This window comes from Molothrus aeneus, chromosome 3, assembly GCF_037042795.1.
Source record: "Molothrus aeneus isolate 106 chromosome 3, BPBGC_Maene_1.0, whole genome shotgun sequence".
NCBI classification, from domain to species: Eukaryota; Metazoa; Chordata; class Aves; order Passeriformes; family Icteridae; genus Molothrus; species Molothrus aeneus.
Window position 1 is genome coordinate 82,219,661 of NC_089648.1, and position 12,477 is coordinate 82,232,137.

The 12,477-nt window shown below is 37.5% G+C and overlaps 1 protein-coding gene across 2 annotated transcripts in view; it reads right to left on the reverse strand.

Annotated features, from left to right (window-relative positions):
• Nucleotides 1–12,477, reverse strand: part of SNTG2 (syntrophin gamma 2) — a 211,107-nt gene that overhangs the window by 110,126 nt on the left and 88,504 nt on the right. Inside the window, exon 2 of one of the 2 annotated variants that reach the window (XM_066545865.1) lies at nt 8,510–8,647. In XM_066545865.1, the coding sequence (XP_066401962.1) occupies nt 8,510–8,647 (138 nt within the window). Of the gene's footprint in view, nt 1–8,509; nt 8,648–12,477 lie in introns of those variants that run through there. The other variant, XM_066545866.1, reaches the window with a different exon arrangement.

Sequence of the window (12,477 nt, forward strand, 5' to 3'; positions counted from 1 at the left end):
GACGCAAGTCACAACTTGCAAGAAAGGAAATTCCAGCTGAGCATAACAATAGGAAAGAACTTCACATGGTTAAGCATCAAGAGCTGCGCAGAGAGCTGGCAGCATCTCCATCCTTGGAGATATTCTAAACATGAATGGACAACGCAATGTGGAAGCTATCACCACTTTCAGCAGTGGGTTGAATTAGATAACCTCAAGAGATCCCTTTCAAAATAAATTATTACATGATTTCTTTTTAGTGAGGATGACTGACAAAGCCCATGGTGTTTTATTCCTCTGAGGGAAGGAATCATATTAATGTGCCTGAATGAAAAACAGTCTCAATATGACTTCAGAATAATCCTCAGGTGCTCCTCCACTGAGTTGTCAAATATTCAGTTTGGGACAAGAGCTTTTTTCTGGCAAGTGGTGTGAAAAGATCCCAGACTCTTCTCAGATACAAATTACATCAATGGAGATAATCTAAAAATATGGATTTCCAGAGTTACTAATAACACATATAAGGCCCTGTATATGATAATACTTTTGCCATTGAAAATTAGCTGATTACTTTCAATTTAAAAGGCATCCCATAACAACAAATTATATCTGAATCCTGCCAGAATACAGCTTTTCTTTGAGTAATGCCAATCTGCATTCAACTTTGCACAGCATTTCACAGGCTGGCCATAGTGAAGATGAACAACAGAGGTTGAACCCATCAATATCCCAAGTACTGATAGTGGAAAGCCTCATGCTTCCATCACAGTCAAGACAGTTTGCTCCTAACTGTTGAAAGTTTTAAACTGCTACAAGATCTCTCACAATGTGTATAAGCTACAATTTACCAGTCCTGACACTGTCATATCTTTAAGTGTAATAGATTTATTGAAAATTCAAATAAAGGACACATATATTTATGTGCATGTGTGGCTTATCAAAGTTGTGATGCCTTTCTTTTATCTTCTTGGTATGAGTACTCACCCTTAGCTGGACTCTTTCCACCTTTCAGGATGAGATTGTTTTTCAGGGGTATTCAAAGTGTCCTTTGCATTCTTCTGTTCTATTTAGCAGTCTTTTGTTAAGCTACTTATTATTTCTATCTTTAATAATAAAGTTTTTTTGTCATGCTGAAAAATACTCATATTTATTTTGTGATGCAAACTTCTAACTGTTCTCAGATTGGCAGCAAGACAAGCATATGATCTGTCATTCTAAAGTTCCTAAGAAATTACTTGATAGCTCTCTTCTAAGTATCTAGGTCAGCTTTCCAGAGCTGGAAAGCTGGAAAACAAATAACAAATGGTTAAATAATGTATTTTCTCCATACAGGTGATCTTAGTTTCAAAAGGAAGACTCTTAATCATTACTTGATGCTTAAAACAAGACATTAAAAAAAGACAGAAATTGTTAATTATTCGCTTTTTAAAAAAAACAATTTTGGACTAAAATACCACACCAGCAATGGTAGAATAGTCACTGGGCAAACTGTAATATTAGCAGTTCTTGAGAGAGAAATTTCCTTAGCTTAAAAAAAAAACCCTAGATTTTTTTTTGCAGATTTGTTCCCTAGAGATTTTCTAAGGGAACATTCTTCTGCATCATTATTAGCATCTGAGGTATAAAGGAAAAGCCAAAGAAATCGCATCAGGGATCTGAACAGTATTTTCAGACACTGTTTCTATTCTTTTAATCAAAAAACAAGTAATCTTGCTGCTTTTCTTCCTTATTCACTTACTTCATACTAAGACACAGCTTGTGAAGCTGGAACATGGATTATCCAGCATACAAAGGTTTTTGTTATTCCAATTCTATTAGACTCAAGCCTCTGAGGAGTCCTCTCCCAATCAAGATGTCATCCACCTGCATTCAAAAACTCTTTGCCTGACCCATGACCAATTCAGAGACAATTTAGCTCTGTGAGAAGGACCAATTTTGATAAAAAACCAGATGGATTTCTGCTCTTTTTCTTAGAAAAATAAAATACAAAATAAAAGAAAGAAAATGCTTATGAAAAGAGAGCATAAAACTGTGGACTGTCAACAGGAGAAGGATGAAGCAATATACATGGAAGAAAAACAAAGAATATTAAGGTTGAGGTACTTTATGTAAGAAATGAATTTTAGCACATAAAATAAGAAAGAGTCCAAGTCCAGTAACAGCTTCATGGTGTAGAAAGTTTAAAAATTAATGCCTTCCTGGTTATCCTTTAACTAAAATTGATTATTCACTGTCTGTCATGCACTTCCTTTATTTCTGTGAGTATTGTTTAACTTTAAATGTGGAGGGAAAAACATCTTCTGTTAAAAATACTTGACAGGTAGGGAAATTGTCTATTTATTTTCAATTCACCATTTCTGTCAATACTTTTGTATTTTTTTGGATTCTATGAGCATTCACCAATTCAGAGAATCACAGAATGAGTCTCTGTTTGGAAATAACCACAATGGGTCATGTGGTACAATCCCCCCGCGCTCAAGCAGGGACATCCCACAGCACATGGCACAGGATTGTGTCCAGACAGTTTTTGAATAACTCCAAGGAAGGAGACTCCACAACCCCTCAGGGCAATCTTTCCAGCGCTTGGTTACCTGCCCAAGGGGATATGGTGAGAGACAGTGTCAAAAGCCTTACTGAAGTTGAGGTTCAGCTGTTATCCATCCAGGTAGCTGTTTCATCATAGAGGGCAATCAGATTGGTCAATCATGATTTACTTTTAGTGAATCCATGCTGACTATTCCTGGTGACTTGCTTGTCATCCACGTAGATAGAGATGGCCTCCAAAATGAGGCATTCAATCACCTTTCCAGGGATTGAGGATTGACTGGCTGGTAGTTCTGTGGATCCTCCTCCTTTCCCTTTTTGAAGACTGGGGTGGCATTTGTATTTTTCCAGTCCTCAGGCACCTCTCCTGACTGCCACACCTTTTCAGGGATGATCATGAGCAGCCTTGCTGTGCCATCTAGCATCCCTCTCAGCACTTGTGGATGCATCCAGGCCCTTGAATTTGTGGATGGTCAGGTTCACCTAGGTGTTCTCTAACCCAATTCTCCTTGACCAAGGGAAAGTTTGCCTTCCAACAGTCCTGTTTCCTGGTTTCTTGGGTCAGAGATTCCAGAGGTCTTATCTTACCAGTGAAGACCAGTGCAAAGGTGGCATTCAGTAATTCTGCCTTCTCTGTATCCTTTGTTATGAGGATCCCTCTCCATGTAGTAATGGGCCCACATTAGCCTTAGTTTTCCTTTTGTTACTGATGAATTTGAAAAAGCCTTTCTTGTTGTCCTTGACATCTTTGGCCAGATTTAATTCCAGGAGAAACTTGGCCTTCATTTCATTTGAACTTACTCTGACAACCTCTCTACATTAATTCCAAGTGGTCTGACTGCTTCCATCTCCTCTGCATTTCCTGCTTACACTTGAGTAATGAAAGGAGTTCCTTTTTATCCATGCAGGTCTCTTGACCCCTTTGCTCAATTCCTTGCTCACTGGGATGGTTTGTTCTTGAGTCTGGAGAAAGCGATCCTTCAATACTAACCAACTCTCTTGGAACCTTTGTCCCTGAAAGGCGTTTTCCCATGGCTAAGATCCCCTGGAGAGGCTAAAGGTAGTTCTTTAGCCCTGAAGAGGCTGAAGGTTACAATTTACTTACTGCCCTGCTTCTCCTTGTTCTATACTGAACTTCACAATCTCATGGTCGCTGCAGCCAAAGCTGCCCCCAACCTTCACATCTTCAACAAGGATCTCCCTGTTTTTTAGTGAAAGGTCAAGGAGCACACCATTCCTTGTGGAAACCTCCACTGTGTCAGGAAGATGCCATCAATGCTTTCCAGGTTCCTCCCATCCTGCTTGTGCTTCAGGTGCTGCTTCTCCAGCCATGTCAGGGTGGTTGAAGTCCCCCACAAGAATCAGAGCCTGTGACTGTGGGGCTGCTCCAAGCTGCTCTGTACAAGGCCTCATTCACTCCCTCCCCCTGACCAGGAGTCTGTAGCAAACACCCTCAACAGCGGTGGTCTTGCTACTCTGTCCTTTTACCCTAACTCATAGGCTCTCAATTTGCTCATCATCCACCCCAAGACAGAGCCTGATGCATTCCAGGTGTTGCCTCACTTAGAGGTAACTCCACCACTGTGATTCTGATGCACCCATACACTTACATACACTCTTTATCCTTGAAATCTGAACACCCCAAACGTTACACCAAGTCATGAAGACTTGCTTAGAACACTAGAATTTGCCAAGTCTGAAAATCTGAAATGCATCTTGATGGAACAATTGCATGCTTAGTATACAAACTTAAATTATATAAATATTTATGAATAGTTATATAGACAATTATTTTCATTAGTGTAATAGTATATAAAAAAACATTGTAAAATATTACTTCCCTAATTAGCTCCAAATCCAGAAGGATATTTAGAGATACTTAAAAGCAGCTTGTCTACTGTGAAAAAATTTAATATCAAAAAGAAGCAGCTGATTTTACATTATTTTGTCTATATACACCTTGAATTTCAAAATCATGTTTTTCTCTCATTACTCTCTCATCAAATCCAAGATTGCAAGAAGTGAAATGGGCTGAACTATCATTAAATTACAGTGAACCAGGTATAAAATTTCTCATCAAAGGTGAAGCTTTCTCAGTGCTTAAAAGTAGCTCTTGAATGGCAAATGACAAAATATGGAACAGGAACAGACCTTGATGATGGCAGTAAAATGTATTTTATAGTAATAGTCTTTTATGCTTGGGTAGAATCTCTATTGCTGAAAGTCCCTCTCATCACAGTAGCTTTAGCGATCACTGATGTCTTTGCCAGTCCTCAGCATAGCATTCAGAACTACACCGGACTAGCAGAGCTAAATATGCACAGCTGCAAATCCTCTCCTCAGTGTTCCTCAGGATTAACCTGTCAGTAAAAGGGAGGCTGGAAGCAAATGCATCCCACAAATGCTGACCCATGTAAGTGGCTGAAGAAAAAAGTATTACCACAAGTAGAAACAGAACTTTTCTTTTCAACAATTTTCCATTCAAATATCCCACCTAAGAGGAAAAGTCATTCTACATGCAGCTTTTTTCTCTTCCCATGCATTTGAGGTGAATACAAAAAGGCCAAAGCTATTTCTATTTTTGTTGAAAATGAACTAATTTGATGAATGGCCATGTGTAAAATAAAGATTAACTAGGAGTACCTGAGAATGAAAAAGCACAGAGAAAGAAGAATAAATCAGTAAGACAATGTGATCATTTATGACTGCTATAGCATTGACTTTCAGGTTACAATTTTCTATTAATATTTTGAATTATACAAAACAGGGTGAAAACTATTCTCTTTAACCACTTGAAATATAAACCATTTATCTCTGGAATTTCTGTCATGTAAATGTAATTGTAAAACTTACCAAACTCAGCACTAGACAACTACCAGCTATTTCAGCCTGATTTCAAATTCTGCTCTTGAGCTCCTATGTACTAGAAATTTACATATGATAAAAAAATGTTTATCTTCGTGTTACACTCAAATTGTGTTCATATTAACCGATAGTTGTCCAGAAGCTTTTATTTTGTTCAAAATATAATGCAGAAAAAGTGAATATGGCCATGAGGACAATTTAATTCATTTTTCTCATCAGAGTTTGACAACAGAATCATGTGAGGACTGCAGATAACACTTTCAGAAAGGGACCTTGGGGATATCTTGTAAGGGACACAGAAAAATAGATCAGACCCTAAAATTTTAGTTTTCAGAGTCTTCAGTGAGAAAACTTAGGGAAAATAAGGATAATGTTAACAATGTTTCCCAGGAAAGGGCAGCTTGGCAGAACTGCCCACTCTTATTTCGCAATAGTGTGAAGTAGGAGAAATCCCTTCTGAATGGGTCTCATACCTAGAGTCACGTTAATACTTTGCAACTCTAACCTAAATTACTGTCTGAATTATACTTGAAATTCACTTACTTTTACACATTAACACTACATCTACAACCAAGAAAAACTGTCTCTCTTTGCCACAGTCCTGGAAATCACTTCTTTCTAGGCTCTACCCATTACTGTGATCACTACTGGCAATGAAATACAACAAAGAAACTTGGACTCATTTTATATGCAGTGGCTGCATATCCCAGCAATGCCGCCTCTGAAAGGTCTATAACTTTCCAGAATTTATTTCAAAATTCAATTGAAGGCTTGCTTCCCTGCCCTGTCTTCCATCAGGAAATACTATTTAGGGTACCTGTGGGAACTCAGCACATCCCTCTGGATGTCCAGAGTTGCCGAGAACCCCGTTGGGGGGCTCAGAGACCAGGCATGCTGCCTGGAACACCTGGTGGCTTGATTTTGATCCTTCCAACAAACTGCCAGCTTGGCATGGGGATGTGAAAGCCACACAGGTTTGAATTGTGTAATAACAAGGTGTTCACAGGGTGAAAATGTAGATTTTAGGATTTTTGGTATAAGGGGTATGGGGACAAGATGGAGGAATCAGGGCGTGTCTAGTCCTTCTTCTTTCTTCCTCTTGTTCTCCATTTTCTGCTGTGATGTTGGCACTTGGGGATTGGTTTAGAGTAGAAATGCACTGTCTATAGGTGATAGGTATTGGGAATTAAAAGTAAATATGATATACATAGTTTGTAGTATAAAAAGACGACACTGCCTCAGGGGCGGAGGAGAGTGCTTGTGGCTGCCGTGCTGAGCAGACCTCGGCTGGGCAGAAAGAAAATTTTGTAGATAAGAAATAATAAACAACCTGAAGACCGAAAAAGTGAAGAGTCCAGGCTCATTCTTCAGAGCGCGGGCTGCCGCAGAACCATCCCACGCATCTCGGGGCAGAGAACAGACAGCTGACCCGAGAGGTACCCATAAAATGTAGGAGTAAAAGGCATCAAAATCAACCCAAATCTTGATACTAAAAGGAAGAGGCAGACTTGTGTTGTTCAGGGCAGGTTTTTGTACTATTTTAGGTTGGACATTGAGAATGTTGGGTGGGGGGTGACTTGCTGTATTTTGGGTGTTGATCAATACATACACAGATTTGATACAATATTTTCTCAGATGCACCCAGCTTATGTTAATTCAATCAAGAAATAAACTAGGAGTATGTAGGATAGAACTGTGATTCTTCTTCTATGACACTCATACACAAGGCATTTAAACACCATTGAGTCCATAGCAATCATGTATAATTATATGCACAAATACTGTATACTGAAGTCTCATTATATTTTACTATGACTCTTGCAACTAGTTTGCATACAACTTATCAGCATTACCAGCAATGCCTGATGAAAAAAAAACACAACTGTTTTTTCATGCTTCTCAGTGAAGCAGAAAGTATATGCAAAGCTGATGAATGAGGCTTATACTTATCTCAGCAAACCAACCACAAGTGGACATGCCTGTCACCGATCAACCTTTTAAAACATTTTAAAGAGCAAGTCATGTTCCACAGAATTCCATGGACAAGTACTTAATGTTTTGAATTGCTAAAAGCTATTTCAAATTATTTTATGAGTGATACTAAACAATTTAAATAAATATTTACTGCATCAAGAATGAAATATTTACATATTATAGAGGCAGACTCTCTAACATACTCACATAAGCACACAAAAATGCCCATTATATGCTTTTTTGGTTCTAACTCTTAGCAGAGTATCACAAACCCACTTGATGTCCCCAGGTGCCAGATTTTAAGTTTACAGGATGCAATACAGCAAGCAGACAGAAAAACTCTCCCTTGGACCACTCTGAGGAGGCTGCCATGAATTGTGCACTCTAAGAAACACCAGCAAAGTTCATGAAATCGATTTTACTCAGTTAAATTAAGTACATGTATTCCATATTCAAGAACACTGTTTATATGAGGAAATGAAATACATCACTTGAGGATGCTGATAACTTAGACACCCTTGCTGCACTGCTTATGCAAAACATCACCAGTTTATCTAGTGACATTACCAAATGGTCACACAGAAGGTTCCTCTATAGCTTAGAGGCACCACAGGCTTTGAAAATGCAGCATAACTGAATTTTGGTTAAAAAAAGCACCACATACATGCTGGCGCTGATTAAGCTCCATCTGTGCCTGAAAGAGAATTACAGTGAAATAAGTGCCCATCAAGTGTTCTCTCAGTCAGCTCAATGCCCTTGAACAGACATCCTGTCTGATACACAAATGAAGCAAACTTTGGTGTATCAGTTTACTCTTCAAATGCTTTCACTGGGAAACACTTTTTCCTTTTCTCCCCTAATTTAATGGCCCAGCAATATTTGGTGGAAGAATGCTTTCATCTTGGTATTTATAGATGTTTTTTGCTAGTATTAAGATTACAAATGACATCATAAAGTATGTACAGCACTGGTCAGAAATGCAGTTTTTATACTTATGAATATAGGTACGCACAGAAGAGCCAAACAACTGATAATTACTTGTGTTTGTTACCCAATAAAATCTCTTGCACTCCAATACAATAAAGGTGTCCTCTGCAGAATTCATTAAAGTGGGCAGCCAAAAGCACAGAGATATAGAAGCACTTACATTTGCACTGTGATCACTTCCACTAACACAGACGACATCTTGTTTTTGAATTGTTAATACCTCTTTTGTAAGCTTCAGTCGGATGTCATAAGCATTTTCAGATACTTCATCATACAACAATGCAATACCAGTTTTAGTCTGCAAAAAAGAAAGGCATACAAAAAAATTTAAGAATATGAACATTTCATAATGGTGAATAACAAGCTCTATCCCATTCAATAAAAAAAAGCATACAAATGAGCATTATTTGCAGTGGAAAAAGTGGAAAACTGGTCTACTTTTCAGTCTTCAAATGGATTAGACATAAAAAGCCTCTTTTGTACAGGAAAGTACAGGATAAGTGGTCTTTTAAGTAGACATTAATATGCAAAGAGTAAAAAAAATTATAAAATTTTCTCCATTGTATTGTTACACAAAGAAATGTTGCCAATAATGATGTAATTATGTCTTGTTTGACTTTATTTATACAAAGACTTATGAAAATATATTAGAAACAGGTATGTATAAATGTATGTGAACACACTTTCTATTTTTGGCAAGAAGCGGGGAAGTGAAATATTGTTCTTGTCCTGAAGATGTTCATTCCACTCTGTCAGAACAAGAACATAAAGTTCTTTTTCATAAAAGTTGCCATTAAGATACAGAGTTCTGTACCAGTAGAAAACTATGTTTTCACAATGTAAAACGTGATTAAACCCAGTTGTTGCAGAAATTATTTTGTTTAGGATAAGATGAACATACATTTATTAAGTTACATCATCACTGGACTAATAACTAGTAAACTCCATAGGATAGTCAACTATTTGGTATAAATAATGTTTTCTCCATTAGTAGTAGAAAAGAAACTTTAATTTCTGGCTTATCCCTTAATATTCAGTCAGATATTTCCTCTTCCAAATAAAAACTGTAGTGTTAGGACTGCTTGTCCTAATTTGTCAAAATATGCAGACAAATGAAATTTCAAATCTTTACATTCATTGCACAGAAGACAAAAACACCTGCTCTGAAATGAATGATCATATTTAAAAGTACTATTTCTTTATTAATTTGTAATGTATATTACAGCATCATCACAGCACTGCATTTCATGTAAGTGAAGAAAAATCAAGCATGATTTAAGTTTTAGCTGCAGTATTTGTTTTTAAAAGAAGATTTAAAATCAAGTTGTTCATCTGTGTTTTCTTAAATGGTAGATGGTATCAAAAAGAGAGTAATGGAATTAATGTCCTGTGTACTGAATGAAAGTATGAGGGATTTAAAAATAAAATTAAACATGAAAAATTAGCTTCATAATATTCTTATTTCTATAAAATGAGGGAGAACGGTCTGTGGTGATTGCCAATAAAACCTTTCAGTCTTTAAAAACAGGATCAGGTTAAGCTTAAGGCACTTAGGCTACACTTTGGTGTAGCTCTATGCTGCAATTGAGTGTCATAACCTCCCTTACAGTAGAAACAGAAAACGCAGTCTAGACAGAAATTAGATTTGTTCTGAATTATATACAAAGCAGTTGCTCAGGTGAATTGTTCATGTAGTTGGGCTATCCCTGAGCTCAAAGCAATTGTCTCCATGTAGGTCACTTCTACCATTCAAGACACTGAGATACCCTAAGACCTCTGAGCATGTAAAGCTGACACAGGCTTTTTAGGACATCCAGGTCCTTTTCTAGCTGGAGGCAGGACCAGATTTCCATGTTTGTAATGAGATATAAACATTGGTCACGTCAGCAGACATCCACATGTAGGTATCTTCAGGCTGTAATGGATGTCATGAAAGGTTTACAGCCAGAAATCACAGAACACCTTGGGCTGGGAGGGTCTTTAAAATCATCTACTTCCAATACTTTGGAAGAACACTTTCCAATAAACCAGGTTGCTCAAAGGCCAGGTTGGACCTTGAGCACTTCCAGGAATGGGACATCCACACCTTCTCTGAGAAATCTGTTCAAGTGCGTCACTACCCTCATAGCAAAAAATTTCTTTCTAATATGTAACTTAAACATATGCTCCTTCAGTTTAAAGCTATTCTGCCCTGTGCCGTTACTACATACCCTTGTAAAGAGTCCTTCTCCAGCTTACTTTAAGGTGCCTTTAGATACTGGCAGGCTGCTCTAAGGTCTTTCTGGAGCCTTCTCTTTCCCAGACTGAAAAACCCCAATTCTCTCAGCGTGTTTTTGTAAGAGAAACCCACGTCTAAGACAGCTGTTTAGAATCTGTCCAGGCAGCAGTGAGCAACAGACACCTCTGAAGCATGATCTCTTTTATACATCCATCTAGAAGAGAACAAGTGAGTCATAGCTCTCTGAGCTATAAGGTAAATATAAATAACAACTCAAATATAACTGTCTAATTGTGGGAAGATAAACCTATTCAGTGTTTGCTGGGTATGTCTAAGGGTAAGAAAGTTCTGTCATGATATAAAGCCTTAATCATTCTCACTTGTTTGGAATCCAATATTTATTTTCCCAAGACTTTGAGTCTTTTCACATTTTCAGCATGTGTGAATGTCTTATCAACACATTTTTGTGAATGACAACATATGAGAACTATGCCAGTACCATCTGCCTAAAAGCCATGCTGCCAGCAGGAAGTATTTCCAAACAGTGGAACTACAGACTTGAAAACCCACTGTCCCTGATTTTTGCTGTTGTTCAGATGTTGAGCATCGCTTTCCCATCTGGACTGGTGACCACTGTTACTTTTGCTGTGTACCAGAGCATGCTTTACAGAAACACTGAAGAATGGAGCTCTGGAGCACTCTTTATACAGCTTACACTCAGAACAACTCTCTTGCTAGAAATTGTTACATATGTTTAGAAGAATCCCAATGAAAAAACTCTGAACTTTCATTTGTAACAGATGATCAGGTAACAAATAAAATATGCAGAGTTACTTGTTAAATAGTTTAGCATTTGCCATCACATTATTTCAAATGAAGTCCCACTGAAGTTCATCTATTACTATTAAAATCCAATACCTACACTACACTTCATCTAACTGCTGATATGATCCAAGATGACGTGCAGCAATACCTTATTTGCTTTCAGAATCAATAAGATTAATCTGGACTTCTCTCAGCCTTTCAAGTCAGCTTTTTTTTTGACCATTATAAATAGCTTTGAATCAAAATTCAGCACATTCCCTTGTTCATTCTTTGTGTTAAAGCGATGGCATACATTACTCTAGCGGGCAAACCCCAGTCCAGAAAAGGAGTTCTTCAAATAAGAAACTTGAAATGAGAACTTATTCTCTGCATGTATATGTATACTTCACATTTTAACTAGCTGTGTTCATCTTGATTTCTCATTTAAAAACTGTCTATACAGTGGCCATTCTATGTAACTGATATAAAAAACTGAGGACTGAAAAGTCAAAATAACTCTCCAAAATTATATAGTATTTTTAGAGCTCATAGATTTTGTAATAAAAAGCATCCAGAAAGTTCATAGGGAGTTGCATCTCAACATGATTTTAATGTTTATGTTGAGAAGTAGGGGAATACGAATTTAAATTCACTTGGGCAGAAAAAGAAATCAAATATTGATTTTCATACCTCGTAGTTTTCTAGACACTGGCTTCAGGAAGAGGAATGTGTGGGTGTTCATGTGCATGTTCACCATGTGGTGGGAGGAAGAGAAAAGGTCAGTAGTACAAGCATCACGGTAGCTGTGACTTTTACAACAGCATAGACATTGCTCTGTTTTTGAAAAAAAGATAAAACCACAAACCTATTTTGTCAAACCAGCTCAAAAATTGTCAATACCACAGAAAACATTCATCTCTAGAGAAAGCTAGAACAGCAAATGAATCTTTTTATCAGTATTATTGTTGACTACTTAAGAAGGTCCCTAGCCAATGTACTTGCCTTAAAGCACTCCCTGTTCAGCATCATGTATTGGACCCTACTCAATGTAACATGACGTCATATCTGCAGTTTAAAGCTCACAATTGTAAATTATGTTTCAAGAT